The 17,023-nt window shown below is 46.2% G+C and overlaps 2 protein-coding genes across 5 annotated transcripts in view; one reads left to right on the forward strand and one right to left on the reverse strand.

Moving 5' to 3' along the window:
- LOC112222723 (chromodomain-helicase-DNA-binding protein 4) overlaps positions 1 to 4,579 on the reverse strand; it is a 49,763-nt gene extending 45,184 nt beyond the window's left edge. For 2 of the 4 annotated variants that reach the window (XM_042308719.1, XM_042308711.1), the window contains exons 1-10: positions 4,338 to 4,578; positions 3,820 to 4,010; positions 3,180 to 3,301; positions 2,668 to 2,952; positions 2,385 to 2,503; positions 1,915 to 2,014; positions 1,363 to 1,567; positions 1,134 to 1,255; positions 890 to 1,016; positions 360 to 529 (exon numbers count right to left, since the gene is read on the reverse strand). In XM_042308719.1, the coding sequence (XP_042164653.1) occupies positions 360 to 529; positions 890 to 1,016; positions 1,134 to 1,255; positions 1,363 to 1,567; positions 1,915 to 2,014; positions 2,385 to 2,503; positions 2,668 to 2,952; positions 3,180 to 3,301; positions 3,820 to 3,874 (1,305 nt within the window). In that variant the 5' untranslated portion in view covers positions 3,875 to 4,010; positions 4,338 to 4,578. Of the gene's footprint in view, positions 1 to 359; positions 530 to 889; positions 1,017 to 1,133; positions 1,256 to 1,362; positions 1,568 to 1,914; positions 2,015 to 2,384; positions 2,504 to 2,667; positions 2,953 to 3,179; positions 3,302 to 3,819; positions 4,029 to 4,337 lie in introns of all 4 variants that reach the window. The other 2 variants (XM_042308717.1, XM_042308714.1) reach the window with 2 other exon arrangements.
- Positions 4,580 to 11,505: 6,926 nt separating this feature from the next.
- On the forward strand, positions 11,506 to 15,699 carry LOC112222724 (protein Wnt-4-like). Its single transcript, XM_042308721.1, has 9 exons — positions 11,506 to 12,035; positions 12,248 to 12,482; positions 13,263 to 13,416; positions 13,860 to 13,944; positions 14,106 to 14,237; positions 14,407 to 14,549; positions 14,660 to 14,800; positions 14,934 to 15,096; positions 15,222 to 15,699. The coding sequence occupies exons 2-9, from the start codon at positions 12,394 to 12,396 to the stop codon at positions 15,389 to 15,391; spliced, it is 1,077 nt and encodes a 358-aa protein (XP_042164655.1). The 5' UTR covers positions 11,506 to 12,035; positions 12,248 to 12,393; the 3' UTR covers positions 15,392 to 15,699.
- Positions 15,700 to 17,023: the final 1,324 nt, after the last annotated feature.

The raw sequence follows: 17,023 nt of genomic DNA on the forward strand, positions 1-17,023 counted from the left end.
GAGGGGTGTGGTGGAGGGGATAGTGAGAGTGCAGGAAGGGGAGTGAGGAGGGAGAGGGAGGAGGTGTGGGGGGGGGAGGTGTTGAGAGGAAATGGGAAGAGGGGAGTGGAATGATGGAGGGGAAGGGGAAGCGAGAGTGGGGTGATGAAGGACAAGGGGAAGGAGAGAGAAAGGTAGGAGGAGTGAAAGAGAGAAGGACCAGGACAGAAAAAGTTCAACATCAAAAATAGGATATCACACCAATCTTTAGTCATTAAAGAGAAAATACATAAAGTGTATACAAGCAATATGGTGTAAACTCTACCTAACCATGGGTTGGACTATGGGCCAACTTCAGACTGGGTACATTGTGTACTTACACAGTGGGGGCAGCTCCACTTGCCCTCAGGGGCCTTCTCCATGTCGGGGTCCAGACAGACCATGTGGTAGGCCCTGGGACACGTGTCACACAGGATGATCTCCCCTCCCTGCTGGCACACCTCACAGTAGTCCTGGTGGTCTGTCTCATAGCCGTCACCATCCTCCTCAACTGGGATGGTAAGAGGAGTTAGGGGGGGAGGAGTTAGGAGGGAGGGGGACTGTACATGATGATAGTCCTGTTAAAAACATCTAATATTATCAGAGGATTGGCTGAGAGCCAGGTCCTTGGTTTCAGCCCAGAGCAACTACATCTGATTCCTCTAATCACACGATCATCAGCAACACAATTAGTTGAATCAAGTGTGTTAGTGCTGGACTGGAACAAAAGCCTGCACCCCCTATAGCTCTCCTGATCTAAGGTATGTGACTGACCACTAGTCTACATGCTATAGCCAAAGCTATAGCATGTAGACACCTCCATTGCATGGAATGAAAGGTTAAGAGATGACAGTTGTGTTTCCATGCCAACCTTTCTTCTTCTTCTTGGCGGTCTTGGCCTTCTTCTTGGAGCGGCTGCTGTGGCTGTTGGAGCCGTCCGACACGTCAAAGGTCCCGTCGTCAAAGTCACTCTCCACGTCAAGCTCATCCTCCTCACTCTGACAACAACACAGGGAGAGAAACAAAGACAAAGATACAATGATAGAACTGTGGGACAGAAGTATGGCAAGGCTTACTGCATATCAGTTGATTCTCAGACAAGTTTGTTTTCTTACCGAGGATCTCTTCCTCTTGCTGTTGAAGCCTCCCAGTTTGATCTTGAGCGGAGCCACCTTCTTGGCTTTGGGCTTGGGGGCGGGCTTAGGGTTGGGTTTGGACCTCCTGCGAGCATTGGGGCCTGCAGAGAAAGATGGAGTTCAATTATTCCCTTATTCTACAACGAATCCCCAACAATTAATATTATACATGCTCCCTCCATCAGCATTCCTTTAACTTATTCCTCACCTTTGCCCTCTTTGGTCTTGGCCTTGCGGAGTGGGGGTGCGGGTACAGCTACAGGTATGGAAGCGGGTGTAGATGGAGGGGAGTCTTTAGCAGCACTACCCTCCGCCCCTGTATCCCCTCCTGCCTCTGTCCCTGCCACCACCATGCTTTCCACGGCCGCAGCCACATTGGCAGCTGCCAGGGCTGCGTTGGCACTGGCACAGCCCTACAGAGGGTTAGACAAGGCAGGATGGAAATCAGGACTGTTGCTATAAAGAACATGCAATCATAGTCAAAATACGTTTGTAATGTATTGTATTAGCAATGTAATGTTATGTAATAGCAATGTAATGTCATGTTATAGCAATGTAATGTCATGTTATAGCAATGTAATGTCATGTTATAGCAATGTAATGTAATGTCATGTATTAGCAATGTAATGTCATGTTATAGCAATGTAATGTAATGTCATGTATTAGCAATGTAATGTCATGTTATAGCAATGTAATGTAATGTCATGTTATAGCAATGTAATGTCATGTAATAGCAATGCCTTGTATTGGGTTGTGTTACCTTCAGAGGGTTGTTGGTGCTGAACTCCCTCCACTTGGCCATCATCAGAGTCATCATCCTGGACACAGCGATCTTGGGGTTCTTGGCTGCGATGAGGGGTCTGGGGAAGTGAGGGCAAAGGAGAGGCAGAGGTTAAGTTTGGGGCACTCTACAGCGGGGCGGCAGAAAGTGGATGTTTGCAGTTTTCAGGGATACAGTATTTTCAACATAACTTCCATTTGCTCTGAAAAACAGATGTGGGGACTCCGTTCAAGCTTCTTTTTACGCCTGCTGTGTTAGTTTAAGTTCGGGGTAGAAGTAGGGGCAGTTTCAGACTGGTCATAGCTAGCTCAGTCACACACAGATATGAAGTAACTTTCTCCCCCGATCCACAAAAGCTGCGCTATCCAAGTGAAGTGGTACGGAAATGTGCTACAGTGGAAACAGAAGGAGAAAGTAGAAAACACGAGATGTGAGAGAGGTGTGTTAACCTGACAAACTGGCTGAAGGCCTTGTAGTTGGTGATGGTGGTGTAGTCTTTCTGAGTGAAGACATGGTCGATGTCTTTCATGCCCCAGTCCTCCAGCAGCTGAGTCGAGCTCTTGGGCTCCTGGAGAGGGGGCGGAGTGAGGATTTCATTATATTCAGGGTCACTGAGCCAACAGCGTCATTAAGTGGATTGCAGGGGCTGCTTCAAATCCAAACAGAGAACAGCTCCAACGTCTCCCTTGTTCACCCCACCCGCACTGCCCACCTCTTAGCCTTCATCCTCACCTGGCTATCTTCATCATCATCTTCATCCTCATCTTTCTCTAGTTCTGGTTCTTTGCGTTTACTCTTGGAGCTGGATGAGCCTCCTCCTCCTTTCTCCTTCTCTCCACTCGTCCCTCCTCCCTTCTTCTTGTCTTTGGAGGAACTGGAGCGCTTCTTCTTCTTCCCCCTCGGGGCGTAATCACTTCCCTCGCTTTCTGACCTGGCTCTACCTCCTCCTCCCTCTTCCTCCTCCCTCGCTGCTTGCTCTACTGCTATGAAGGGTTCTGGTGAGCTGACTGGCACCTCCTGAGAGGAAACAAAATGAGTCAACATAGATGCAAATATGAAGAAAGAAATCTCACAAATGCTGAAAATGTATACTAAGGACAGGTCAAAAGGGTCAAAGGCTAGGGGCTATCTGTATTGTTATTATTATACTTCAAAATGCATTCGTCCCTCCCAACTTCCTTGGAGAAATCCCTGATATCAGTGACTAGGATACTTCATGTAAGGAAGGACCATGCCCATCCTACCTCTCTGACTGGTCTTGGTCTCTTGCTGATCCTGCTCTCACGGCTCTTCTTGGCTTTCTTCTTCTTCTTTGACTTGGTGGGGACCTCGACATCAGACACAGCCTCTTCTGGTTCCTCCTCGTCTGCCGATGGAAAGGATACAGGAATTGATTGAATAAAATGCATAATTGATTGAGATAATTATAGTCATAAAAATATATTCATAAATTACCGAGGGTTTTGTATAAAATTCTAAAACTGTCAACTCCAGACAAGCTTTATTGACAGTGTTTTGGATAAATTTTGATATAGAGAACGCACTGCACGTCTGTTGCCAGTTCACTACCAAACAGAGGCATGACTCCTGTGACTTTGCCAGCAAATGGTCGTGGACGCAACTTCTAACAACAACACGCTTGCATTGACAGTGTAAATATTTACGCACTCTCTATTGGTAGCTAGCTAACGTGCTATCAAGTTTGCCAGCTAGCGTAGAAGCAAAACATTAGACTAGCTAGCGAACTGGGCTGCCTAATGTAAATTGTCACTACTAGTAACCAGACTAGAGTAGCTAGCAAATCAGCTAGCTAACTAGCTGATGTAACGTTAACTAACGTTACCAACCTGCAAGCCTGTTCTGAAAAAAATATTGCTGTCTTACCATGTGCAAGTGCGGTAGGTTCCAAGTCTTCCCTCTCGTCCTCGCTTCCCGACATATTTCAATAATAATTAATTTAAATTAAAAGCGTGCTAATCCCTCCACCGAACCCTGTCCGATCTTGTGAGGGAGTAGGGCAAATGACGTGTGGGTGGTGGAGAATGGAACGGGGGTGTCCTGGGGAGGGGGGGTCGCTGTAAGAAGAAAAAAACCTTTGCCTGAATTAGCAATCCTATTGCTATTTTTCGAATAATAATACATATTTATTAGTGACAGGTCACGGTGTGACATGTTAACTATCTTATTACATCGAAAAACATTTGTTTTCAATTGGCATGCCTCTGTCCACACCGCACAGGAAGCTGTAGCAATGGACACCCGTCAATCATCGTGTATTGAATAGAAAGGTGCATTATAGTACTCTGCAATACTGCCCCACTCGCGATACAAACTCAATTTAGGCAAATTTACAGTTACAGTCAGGGTTCAAGTGAAACCCCTAAGACTTGTCAGAAACTTACTGTAGTCCCTGTTAGAGATGGGTTTCCTTCGTGTAATAATTGTCTCTCAGCAATGGTATTAGTCTTTAATATAAAGTAGTGAGCTACAATATCCAGTAAAATATGTCGTTAATGACCCTGCAAAACAGGTTGCACACTCTCCGTCCCCCTTCTCTCCCCCAGCCTCAGTGGCTAGCAGAGCTTAGCTAACATCCTCACAAACACACAAAGGGGGCAGACATCCCAGAATAATCCTCCCTCCCTCCTTCGGACTCACACAACTCTGCATAGTTACCTCGCAACAGACAGACCATAATACTCAGCTTGCACGCACCTCCCCCCTCTACACACACACACACACACACACACACACACACACACACACATGCTCATGCACATACATTTCTACTGAACACACACCCTTCATCCCAGCCCCTTAGAAACCCCGTTGTCATGGATACACTCCTCCCCCACCCTCTCTCTGACAGACCATAATACTCTAGCCACCAACATCCCATAATAAACACAACTCCTAAAAAGACAGGAGAAAAAATACCAGTCACATGGTCTCCAGGGAAACTCTAGGCCACTGGTGACAGACCATAATATTCACAGACTGTCCACCTGGCATGTCTTCCACTGCACCCAGAAGACCTATGGAAGCCCACACGTAGGCTAGTCTACCACTGTGCGTACTTACTTACAGACTGCACTCACAGTATAAGACTGCTTTATAACACTTGCATGGGAATAACTCTAGGCCAACTGTACTGAAGTACATGGTACACATGGCTTAGTCTTAAATACACACATCAACACAACAGGTTTGCCACACGCATGTGATTGTTCGGGACCCACAGGGATACCAGAAACATGTACTGCTTGTGTCAATGATGGACTGCTGTGTCACATGTTAGGCATCTGTCTCTGGACTCAACAGAACAACTTATGGGATGACACAGTACAGTTGGGGTCCATTGTCCCCATAGCCCTCACAGCATGCAGTGCTGTGGACAGGGTAGAGGAAACTAGAATGTGAAACAGGGTCAACATTGCATTGACTGCCACAGAGAATTCAACCATATAGAAGAGCATCTAAAGCAGTGGTTCCCAACCAGGGGTACTAGGACTCCTGGGGGTACCTGGTCTATCCACAAGGGGTACTTAAGAAGACTCATCAGACCATAGGCCTACTGGAAAAATGCACATGAGGGGGTACTTCAAGGGTACTCCGGGCAGAGCAAAATTCCGCTGGTGCTACAGTAGCTGAAACAGGTTGGAAACCACAGATCAAAAGTATATACACAGATGCATTCAGTCTTGAATTGGGCAACAGATGGTCAATAGATTGCATGACCAGGAATGTTAATATTTTGATGTCGTGTTTGCAAACACACTACCTGACCGCATTGGCATGTTTTTATTTTGTATTTTATTTAACATTTATTTAACTATCAAATAAAATAAAATGTTATTAGTCACATGCGCCGAATACAACAGGTACCTTACAATGAAATGCTTACTTATGAGCCCCTAACCAACAATGCAGTTTAAAAAAAATACGGATAAGAATAAGAAATAAAAGTAACAAGTAATTAAAGAGCAGCAGTAAAATAACAATAGCGAGACTATATACAGGGGGGTACCGGTACAGCGACAATGTGCGGGGCAATGGTTAGTTGAGGTAATATGTACATGAAGGTAGAGTTATTAAAGTGACTATGCACAGATGATAGGCAAGCCAGTTAAGAACAAATTCTTATTTACAAAGATGGCCTACCCCAGCCATACCCTAACCCGGGCGGCGCTGGGCAATTGTGCGCAGCCCTATGGGACTCCCAATCACGGCCTGTTGTGATACAGCCTGGAATTGAACCAGGGTCTGTAGTAACCCTTATGTGGTGGCATCTTGTGGCATCTTGTGACAACTGCAGATGTAAAAAAGGGCTATATACAATTAGATTTGATTAATTGATCGATTGATTTATACCCTAATGTGTTAGGACTGAATCAGTAATAAGAATCAAGTCATCTGGGATATGTGTGATGGATGCATTGTGTTTACATGGATGGACTGTAGACTGTCATGCATCACTCAATCACGGCCTGTTGTGATACAGCCTGGAATCAAACCAGGGTCTGTAGTGACACCTCTAGCACCGAGATGCAGTGCCTTATGCTGCGCCACTCGGGAGCCCTGTAGACAGAAACATTTAAAACACCTTGTGACAACTGCAGATGTAAAAAAGAGCTCTATCAATTAGATTTGATAGATTGATGTATACCCTAATGTGTTAGGACTGAATCAGTGATAAGTTTCAAGTTATCTGGGATATGTGTGATGGATGCATTGTGTTTACATGGATGGACTGTCATGCATCACTCTGAATGGTTGGACTCTGTCCTTAAGGAGTGGCATTTTCTAGATGGTAGACAATAGAATGGTATCATGTTGGTGTGTGTGTGCGTGAATTTCTTACCTCCCTCTTTCACCATCCCCTTCAGGTCTCTGCAAGTAAATTCTTCATAGCCCAGTGTTCCTGAAACCAAACACGGTTCATTTTGTGACTTTGTTACTGTATCGCTGATATTGATTTATCAGTAGTACATTATGGGCATATCAACCAGGCTTTTGCACCACTATAAAGTTTATATCCTGCTTTTTTTTTCCAGAGGAAATAAGCAGACGAAGAAAATTCAATTGTTGAAGGTTAAATACACCCACGACACACACAGGAATCCAGACAAAAAGGGGCGGGCGGGCGGGCGGGCAGGCAGATCCTTAAAAACGTAGAACATGTCCAGTAGATATGTCTTCTGGTGCTGTACTAAATAGCCTGGGATCCTACTCCCTCTACAGGTCAAGTGCACTGACTGTGCCCTGGAAGCAAGAGGCCCTACACCAGAATGATCTCTGCCTGGGTGGGATTTAATTAGTTATGTTTCTACTGGGGTAATGGTCAATTGAAATTCAGATTGTTTTTATTGTTGAGCTGTAAAGTGTATGTCTTCCAGGTATGACTGTTATTGTTCAAATGGAGTTGCCACACCAAACCTGGAGGGAACCCATTGTCTCTCTACACCTGTCTGCCTGTGTGTCCAGCCCAGGTGTAGTGAGCCATTACTCTCTCTGCCTTTCTGACTGCACACCTCATAACATTTCCCCTCGCCATGACCCCAAGCCCCAATGTCAGACCATTTTCTGTTGTCTGCGATTGGATGCTCCGTTACCCCCCCCAAACACATACACCCCCCCTTCCATTTCATAACACCTGAATCCCATAGTATTCACAGCACCCTACACACGAACACACGCACGCACGCACACACACACACACACATTCCACTCTTATGCCCCATACCCGCTCAACCCACACACATTCCTCTCTTATCCCCCTATACCCACTCAATCCACACATTCCACTCTTATCCCCCTATACCCGCTCAACCCACACACTCCCCCTAGCTTCCCTGTCTCAGGCCCCTGCCTGACAACCTCTCTAACCCATAATGCTCACAATCCCCTCCCTTTCCTTTCACAGCCACCGCCACCCCCCCACACACACACACACACACACACCACACCGCCTAATAACGCATCAATCCCATAATATTCAGAGCCCCACACACTGCCCCCACCTCCACACATCTGCTGCTCACCCCTCTAACACATCCATCCCATAATATTCTCAGCTCCCTTCACCACCTCTCATACACAGAAACACGCTAGCTTCAGAAGAAACCTCTCTTTCCGGTAGGTGTGCCTTTACAGTAAATGGTAGCGTCTAAGTCAGATATGACTGCTTTGTTCATAGGCTGAGAAAACAGGAGGGAGGGAGGGAGGGAGGGAGGGAGGGAGGGAGGGAGGTCCAATTTCCATCCCATAATAACCTAAGAGAAGGCTTTGCAATAGAGTTGGTGGTTACCAAGGGCGACCATGGGGGAATGAGGTCAGCTGGCCATCCAATAATAATCAGCACACTATGAGATAACAATACTGTACAGATATCTGGATGGAGTGGCAGCACAGCCCTACCTGTTATACTAGCTACATCATAATGCTATAGGGCTGAATTTATATAGCACTTTTTCAAAGCTCAAAGCACTGGAACTCACGCCAATATCCACCACCAATGTGTACTCTTGCCCCATCAGTTGTATTTCCTTGTAAGACAAAAGTATCCAAGATATATTTTTTTATACACAGAATTAATTAAAAGATATTGAATTTGGCCACAGTTGGCCCTTTGAGGTGCGCCGTGCATAACACCTCTGACTGCACCACCCACCTGGATGTTAGGAAACCTCTAAGAAGTTACACAAACTACTAAATAGGCACAGGTGTTGAGGTAGCTAGTTCACACCTGCAATGTGACTATAGACAATCAGAGTGTAAGTGAGGCCATCTAGGATGATAAAAAGGGCTCCAACAGGAGGAAAGACATATCAAAAAGAGGGGATGTTATTTACGAGAGAGGAGTGAAGGGACGGAGGGATGAGCACAACAGAGGCGCCGGACGTGACAGTGGCGAGCCCATCGCCATGGCATTGCTGGGGGATACAGAAAAAGACGTCACTAAGAGAAATGGACTGACACAAAGGAGGAATACGACATGGAGTAGAGTTTAAAAAAGGAGGGAGGAGGGAAACAGAGAGAGGGACTGTTCAAACAGAGAGAGAGAGAGGTTTGGGGAGGTGGAGCCAACCTAGAATTAGGTTATTTATTTGTTTGTTTGGAGAGGACCTCGTGTTACTGGGTTCAGGTAGACTATGGTATGCCATCAGATAGTGATATCATTATAGGTCGTAGGGCAGGGGTCAGCAGGACAACAAGGGCCTCATACACCTCTTTCAACGAGTTAACCAAACATTGTTCAGCACTATTACATTAATTAAATAGGCCTATAAGTGAGTGGGCATAGGTCACCAATCCCATCCCTGGACAGCCAAAGTGTGCAGGTTTTTGTTCATACCTAGCACTAAAACACCTAAGTCAACTATTGGAGATCTAACACAAGTAATAAATTAGTTAACTCAGGTGTTCCAGCTCTGGGCCGGAACATACCCCATTAGCACGCATGCACACACGCACACAGAGAGTGCTGTACAGGACCATAAGGGAGCACCAACCCCCCTCCTTGAACTCTAATATCAGACTTTCCTTCTACCCTACATCCCTGAATGTTCCTTTCGGCCCCCTTTCCCTTTACCCCTTAACCTCAGTTTAACACCCCAGTAGTTTCTCTTCATCCCTCACTCCATCCCACCCTCCCTCCCCTCCACTTTCGTGATTTATTTGCCTCAGTTCCAATATTTGTTGCCAGTGTGTTTTCTACCCCTTGTCTAAATGTCACCCCTTCTTCTAAGACAATATAGAGAGGCAGAGAAAGAGCGAAGGAGAGGGTAAGTACGGGGGGGATAGAGGAGGGGAGGGAACTCGTAAAAAGAGCAACAAGGTTTGGGAAGATTAAACATTAGGTAAGACACTTTCTCACATACATATATACACAAAAAACCAGTGTCAAAATTCCTGGACGAGGGGTGGGTGTAGTCATCTCTATATCAAATCACATTTTATTTGTCACATGCGCCGAACACAACAGGTAGACCTTACAGTGAAATGCTTACTTAAAGCCCTTAACCAACAATGCAGTTTTAAGAAAATACCCCCAAAAAGTATGAGATAAAAATAACAAATAATTAAAGAGCAGCAGTAAATAACAATAGCGGGGCTGTATACAGGTACCAGTACAGAGTCAATGTGTCAATGTGCGGGGGCACCGGTGTCGAGGTAACTGAGGTAATTTTGAACATGTAGGTAGAGTTATTAAAGTTGCTATGCATAAATAATAATAGAGAGTAGCAGCAGGGTGGGGGGGGCAATGCAAATAGTCTGGGTACCCATTTGATTAGCTGTTGAGGAGTCTTATGGCATGGGAGTAGAAGCTGTTTATAAGCCTCTTGGACCTAGACTTGGCGCTCCAGTACTGCTTGCCTTGTGGTAGCAGAGAGAACAGTCTATGACTAGGGTAGATGGAGTCTTTGACCATTTTTAGGGTCTTCCTCTGACATCACTTGGTGTAGAGGTCCTGGATGGCAGGAAGCTTGGCCCCGGTGATGTACTGGGCCGTACACACTACCGTCTGTAGTGCCTTGCGGTCGGACGCCGACCAGTTGCAAAACAAGGCAGTGATGCAACCCGTCAGGATGCTCTCGATGGTGCAGCTGTAAAATCTTTTCAGTTTCCTGAGGGGGAATAGGTTTTATCGTGCCCTCTTCACGACTCTCTTTGTGTGCTTGGACCGTGTTAGTTTGTTGGTGATGTGGACACCAAGTTGAAGCTCTCAACCAGTTCCACTACAGCCCCGTCAATGACAATGGGGGGGTGCTCGGTCCTCCTTTTCCTGTAGTCCACAAACCTTTGTCTTGATCACGTTGAGGGAGAGGTTGTTGTCCTTGCTCCACACATTCAGGTCTCTGACCTCCTACATATAGGCTGTCTCATCGTTGTCGGTGATCAGGCCTACCACTGTTGTGTCATCAGCAAACTTAATGAATATGGTGCTGGAGTCGGGCCTGGCCGTGCAGTCATGAGTGAACAGGGAGTACAGGAGGGGACTGAGCACGCACCCCTGAGGGGCCCCAGTGTTGAGGATCAGTGTGGTGGATGTGTTGTTACCTACCATTACCACCTGGGGGCAGCCTGTCAGGAAGTCAAATATCTAGTTGCAGAGGGAGGTGTTTAGTCCCAGGGTCCTTCATCTTATGCTGGGTATTTCTTACAGGCCACAGTAACCACTGCACGTTTCAGTCAAACACACAATGTAGCATCAGTGAGAACCTGTAGCTAGGACCCCTGAATGAACAGAGACCTATTCTGACAGGTGCTTTTAATGTTCTTGGAAACAAACAAACAAACACACACACACGCACACACGCATGCTCTAAATGAACCATTCAGCATAATTCTGTTTAGCTCTCCCTCTCTCCAGTCCGGGTCACATATTATATTATGTCTTGTGCTTAACATGCACAATGGAACCCATGCCATTCATCAGTGTTAATGTACTGCAGTGTAACCATTACACAGTGTCCCCTCCCTCTGACTGCCACCCTACATCTCTTCTACCTCCCTCCTTTATAACCCATCACTCCCATCTCACCACTCTCACTTTCTTTCGGTCTTTTACGGGACTGGACACACATTCGTTTTCTTAACGAGGGGAAGCAACCAAGGGACAAACAGCAGAGAGGAAAAATGCTTTTTTACATATTTACCTATCGAAATCTTAGGGGCTTTTTTGGATGTTGAGTTTCCCTCACTTTTGTTCTTTGTGTTATAATATTAGTCTCTTTCTCTCTCTCAAACATTTTCTAGAGAGAGAGAGAGAGAGAGAGAGAGGGGGGGAATCAGACAAACAAAAAGTGTCAATTTTGATCACTGTCTGCCAAATCATTCTAAAAAGTAATTTTATTTGGTCAAGAACCATACTATTTGGATATGACCTTTTTTATTTTCTAATTTAGTTGTTTTTAGACGTATACCTGGATCACCTTACATGACAATACCTTCCTATAGGCATGTTTCTGCCATCACAGAGGTGGAAATTGTTCATCTATAACATTGATACCGTTCACTGAGAAATTTGATTTCATTTTCAATCTGGTCAGACACATTTCCAAAGAGAAAAACTACTGGACAGTGCTGGACATGAACTGGTAAGAACCGACGTTTATTACTAAGCTGTACTCATCCAGAGAACTTGTTATGTATTATACATAGCATTTTTCAAAGAAAATGAAATAGCACCCTCATACTACAGTCTTGATCACAGACCTGATGGTTGTGAATAAGCTGTAAGAGGGAGAGATGAGCTTCTCCGACAGAACACATTACTTAACTAACCAGGTCGACCTTCTCCTATCTGCAGATATGAGGGGATCATCCCCAAGCTCGGAACCAGAAAGATAGAACTAACTGACACACTGACGGACAACGAGGCTTAACCGTGGAAAAAGGCAGACTGCCGCCCAAGGACACTCACTGACCCACGGAGACGGACAGACAGACAGTCTGATGCCAACTGTCTCCGCTGTCAATCTCACGGCACAACTCCTCCTGCTGTTGCTATGGGCAACCCACCCGACCATGGCAACCAACTGGCTGTAAGTCTGGCGTTCTGGGAGGGAAAGAAAGAGAGAGTTTGTTTGTCATGCTATAACTTTTAAAAGATGGTGACGTGCCTCTAAATCTCTTTCTGTCGCTCCCCTTTCTCTCTTTGTCTCTCCCTTGCTGACCTTTTCTCTCTTGTCCTCTCTCTCTTTCTCCCTTCCTTCACTGTGTCTTCTCTGTCCCTTTGGTCTGCCGGTCTTTCTCTTGTCCTCTCTCTCCCTCCCTTCACTGTGTCTTCTCTGTCCCTTTGGTCTACTGGTCTTTCTCTTGTCCTCTCTCCCTTCACTGTGTCTTCTCTGTCCCTTTGGTCTACTGGTCTTTCTCTTGTCCTCTCTCCCTTCACTGTGTCTTCTCTGTCCCTTTTGTCTGCCGGTCTTTCTCTTGTCCTCTCTCCCTTCACTGTGTCTTCTCTGTCCCTTTGGTCTACTGGTCTTTCTCTTGTCCTCTCTCCCTTCACTGGGTCTTCTCTGTTCCTTTTGTCTGCTGGTCTTTCTCTTGTCCTCTCTCCCTTCACTGGGTCTTGTCTGTCCCTTTTGTCTGCTGGTCTTTCTCTGTCCTTCTCTTTCTCTCTCTGAAACCCTGTCCCCTGTGTTCTCTCCTCTTTCACCCATCATTGGCTCTTTCGCCCCTTCTCTTCCTCTCCCTCTATCCTTATCCTCTATCTCACCCCTTCTCGCCATTTACACCCTCGCTCTCCATCTCCCCACTTTCTCTTCCTCTATCTGCCCCTCTCCTTTCTCTCCTGCATCGTCCCCTCTCCCTCTCTTTCTCAGCTCCCTGGCGAGGATGCCGCGCTCGCGGCCCGTGTCGGGTGCTGCCCCCTGTGGGCGGCTGAGGGGACTGTCCGTGGGGCAGGTGGGGGTGTGCAGGGCGCGGGGAGAGGTCATGGAGTCTGTGCGCAAGGCAGCCGAGATGGTCATAGAGGAGGTATGAGCCTGGGGCAGAACTGTCATCGGTTGTGTTACAAAAGTAGTGAAGTCCGTGTGGAAGAGTTTCTTTAAGATCAACCATTAACTTTCTCAAGATCTTCAATCAGCATCATCAGCGCTGTTGTTACAGTCATCTTCAACATCATCATCACCAAAATCATCTTCTTCAACCGATATCCATATCAATCAGTGTGGAGGAGTGTCATCATTAACCTCCTCAATCATCCTCATCATTTGTATTTATTATTATTATGATCATCTTCTTCTTCCTCTTTAACCAGCATCATTAACATCCCCTCATCTGTACTCAGTAAAGTATTAAACAATTGCACCAGTTTGACCAAAGTTCACTCTCCTCAGCACCTATGTAAAATGTCTATCTGCCTGTCTATATGAACCCCGAACCCTTGGTCCCATTGGCTTGGCTGTTGGTCTGATCAGTGCCAGCACCAGTTTCGTAATCGCCGTTGGAACTGCTCCACCACCCCACGTGGAGTCAACGTGTTCGGTAGAGTCATGAGCCAAGGTGAGGACAGCAGGGCCTCTCTAGTTACCACTGGAAATCTGTGGTTGTACCACAGTCATTAACATGCTGGTAACCGTTGATTCCACATGGCTGAAATTAGAAGGACATGTGATGACATGGTAAATGACTCAATTGCTGTCTTGAACTCTTCTATAAACCAGGCACCCGTGAGGCAGCCTTTGTGCATGCCCTGTCCTCGGCGGCGGTGGCGGTTGCAGTGACGCGAGGCTGCAGCCGGGGGGAGCTAGAGCGGTGTGGCTGCGACAGGAAGGTCAGAGGGGTCAGTCCCGAGGGTGAGTCTGCGGTGTGGACCTCTGATCCTCTGTCTACGCTTGTGTCTAGACATCGGTCTATAGGTCTGTCTCTCTTTCTGTCTGTCAGTTAAACTTTGTCTCTATTGTCTTCAAATACATAGCTGGAAAATGTGCAGATGCTATCAACATCTTTCTGTCTGTCCTGCAGGTTTCCAGTGGTCTGGGTGCAGTGATAACCTTTCATATGGTGTGGCCTTCTCCCAGACCTTCGTGGATGAGACGGAGCGTGCCAAGGGGATGTCGGCAGGGCGACCCCTCATGAATGTTCATAACAACGAGGCTGGACGGAAGGTTGGTGGCGGTGGGGCACTCTGATGACATCATCAATCTTCACTTCTATCATCTTTTTTCCTTGTTTCCTTTGACTTCCTGATTGTTCTTTTACATTCCTCCATCCCCAGGCTATCCTCCATAACATGCAGGTGGAGTGTAAGTGTCATGGTGTCTCGGGATCCTGTGAGCTGAGGACCTGCTGGAAAGTCATGCCCCCATTTCGGCGCGTTGGTGCCGTGCTGAAGGAACGCTTTGATGGAGCCACAGAGGTACAGCCATATATTTGGGATATCATCTTCATTATTCATTTAATAGGTGACAAACCATTGGAAATTAGTGTTTTTTACTGCTTCCAGTCTTTTCAAAATCTCTAACATTCAACAAATACCCCCACTCACCCAGGTGCGTCTGTCCCGTATCGGCTCCAGGACAGCCCTGCTGCCCCGGGACCCCCAGGTCAAACCTCCCGCCGCCAGGGACCTGGTGTACCTCGCTGTCTCGCCAGACTTCTGCCGTCTTGACCCCAACAATGGGATCCCCGGGACAGCCGGCCGACGCTGTAACGGTGAGATTCAGTCACATCAGCAGCATTGGGATAAAGCATTTACATTTTCTTAGGTGATCAGGCTGTTTTGTATGTTCACATCCTTATTTTCTTTCCTCTACCTCGTCTAAATCCTCCCCTCCCAGGCACCTCCCGGCTGGCCCCAGATGGCTGTGAGCTGGTGTGTTGTGGGCCAGGGTACCGGGCAGGCCGGGCCGAGGTGGTGCAGCGCTGCTCCTGTAAGTTCTCCTGGTGCTGCTCGGTCCGCTGCCAGCAGTGCAAGAACACAGTGATGATCCACACCTGCCGAGAGTGAACCCAGTCTATACAGAACCCAGAGCACTGAGCAGACACGCAAGAACCTTACACCTGTCCAGACACTCTAGAACACAGCCCAGACACTCCAGAACACTACCCAGACACAACACTGTCCAGACACTCTAGAACACAACCCAGACACTCTCGAACACTACCCAGACACAACACTGTCCAGACACTCTAGAACACAACAGTACCCAGACACTCTAGAACACAACACTACCCAGACATTCTGGAACACTACTACAACGACCAGACAAGTGGAGGCTGCTGAGGGGAGGACGGCTCATAATAACGGCTGGAACAAAGTAAATGGAATGGCATGTGTTTGATACTATTCCACTAATTCCGCTCCTGCCATTACCACGAGCCCGTCTTCCCCAGTTAAGGTGCCACCAACCTCCTGTGGACCAGACACTCTAGAACCAGGGTTCCCAACCTAGGATGCGCCAACGTTTCTTTGCTTTTGGGGGGGGGGCAGGACCTTCCTTGACTTGAGGGTTATATATTTTTTAATTGTTTATACCTATCTAAAACAATGCATCCATCTGTGAAGCTTTAGGCTAGAAACAAACGGTAAAATGCCAGAGGGAGATGCGAATATAGGAATATCTTTGGTTTGTCTCCATGACATTCAGAATCTGAGCTACGACCTAAAGTCGAAGAGTCAAAGAAATTGGACTTTGCTTGGGAAGTAATCTTATACAATGTGACTCTGTCGCTATCAATTGATCTATTCACATTCTGTAAAATATAATATGTCTAATTAAATTGAGATTGATATACATTTTAATAAAACATATTTGGTAGTGGAATAACATTGTGGGAAATCGGGTCAAGACTTTATTTTCCTTATGCTTTATTATTATAATCATTAAATAGCCTACCTAAAATCCTAGGTCCCTGAAATTAAACAAATGAGAAAAGTGGGGCCCTGGGGGAGAAGGTTGGGAACCGCAGCTGTAAAACATTGTCCAGACGTGGTAGAACAACACTTTGATGACATGTTCTACAAAACTGACCTGACATACACTTTAAGACTCTGGCAAGAACCGTGTGGATAGTATAAGCCAGTGCATTATGAGAGTGAGGACCTATGTATGACAGAAACCTCTGTAAGGGAAGGCAGAAAGGGTGGAATGACCTCGCCCATTACCTCTAACGCCAGAAAGTAGAGAGATATACTAACAAGCATGGAGAAAGGAAACTCCCTGCATAGAGCAATATTCACACTCCCATCGAACATATTACACTCATGATGTACTCTTTCAACCTAAACGGAACTATAATGCAACATTGCAAGTCAGCGTCCTAAACTGTGTAGGTGATTGTCTAGATCATAATGGCACACAGCCTACAGCGAGCACACACACACAATTAACTTAAACTGACAAAGCGTTTAAAGCCGAAATTAACCTCAACAGGGAAATTATTACAGCCCTTTTCTTACGTGCATTTGATTTCAGTATAGTAGGTAGTTGCAAACTTTATACATTTACTGTATTTATGATTCTTGATTTCACTGTAGTTGGTAGTTGGTCTTTATATATTTACTGTATTCATGAGTCTTTTGCCACTATTCTGTCTTTTATTTATTTGTACATCAATCATCCTGTGGCCCGTTCTTCCT

The sequence above is a fragment of the Oncorhynchus tshawytscha genome, linkage group LG03 (assembly GCF_018296145.1).
Source record: "Oncorhynchus tshawytscha isolate Ot180627B linkage group LG03, Otsh_v2.0, whole genome shotgun sequence".
NCBI lineage: Eukaryota > Metazoa > Chordata > Actinopteri > Salmoniformes > Salmonidae > Oncorhynchus > Oncorhynchus tshawytscha.

Excerpts from the sequence above, each read along its gene's own strand:
- LOC112222724 (XM_042308721.1), top strand. The coding sequence starts at position 12,394 with ATGCCAACTGTCTCCGCTGTCAATCTCACGGCACAACTCCTCCTGCTG. Across the intron at positions 14,238-14,406 it reads CAGAGGGGTCAGTCCCGAGG|GTTTCCAGTGGTCTGGGTGC; the intron begins GTGAGTCTGCGG and ends TCTGTCCTGCAG. Across the intron at positions 14,801-14,933 it reads GCTTTGATGGAGCCACAGAG|GTGCGTCTGTCCCGTATCGG; the intron begins GTACAGCCATAT and ends CCACTCACCCAG.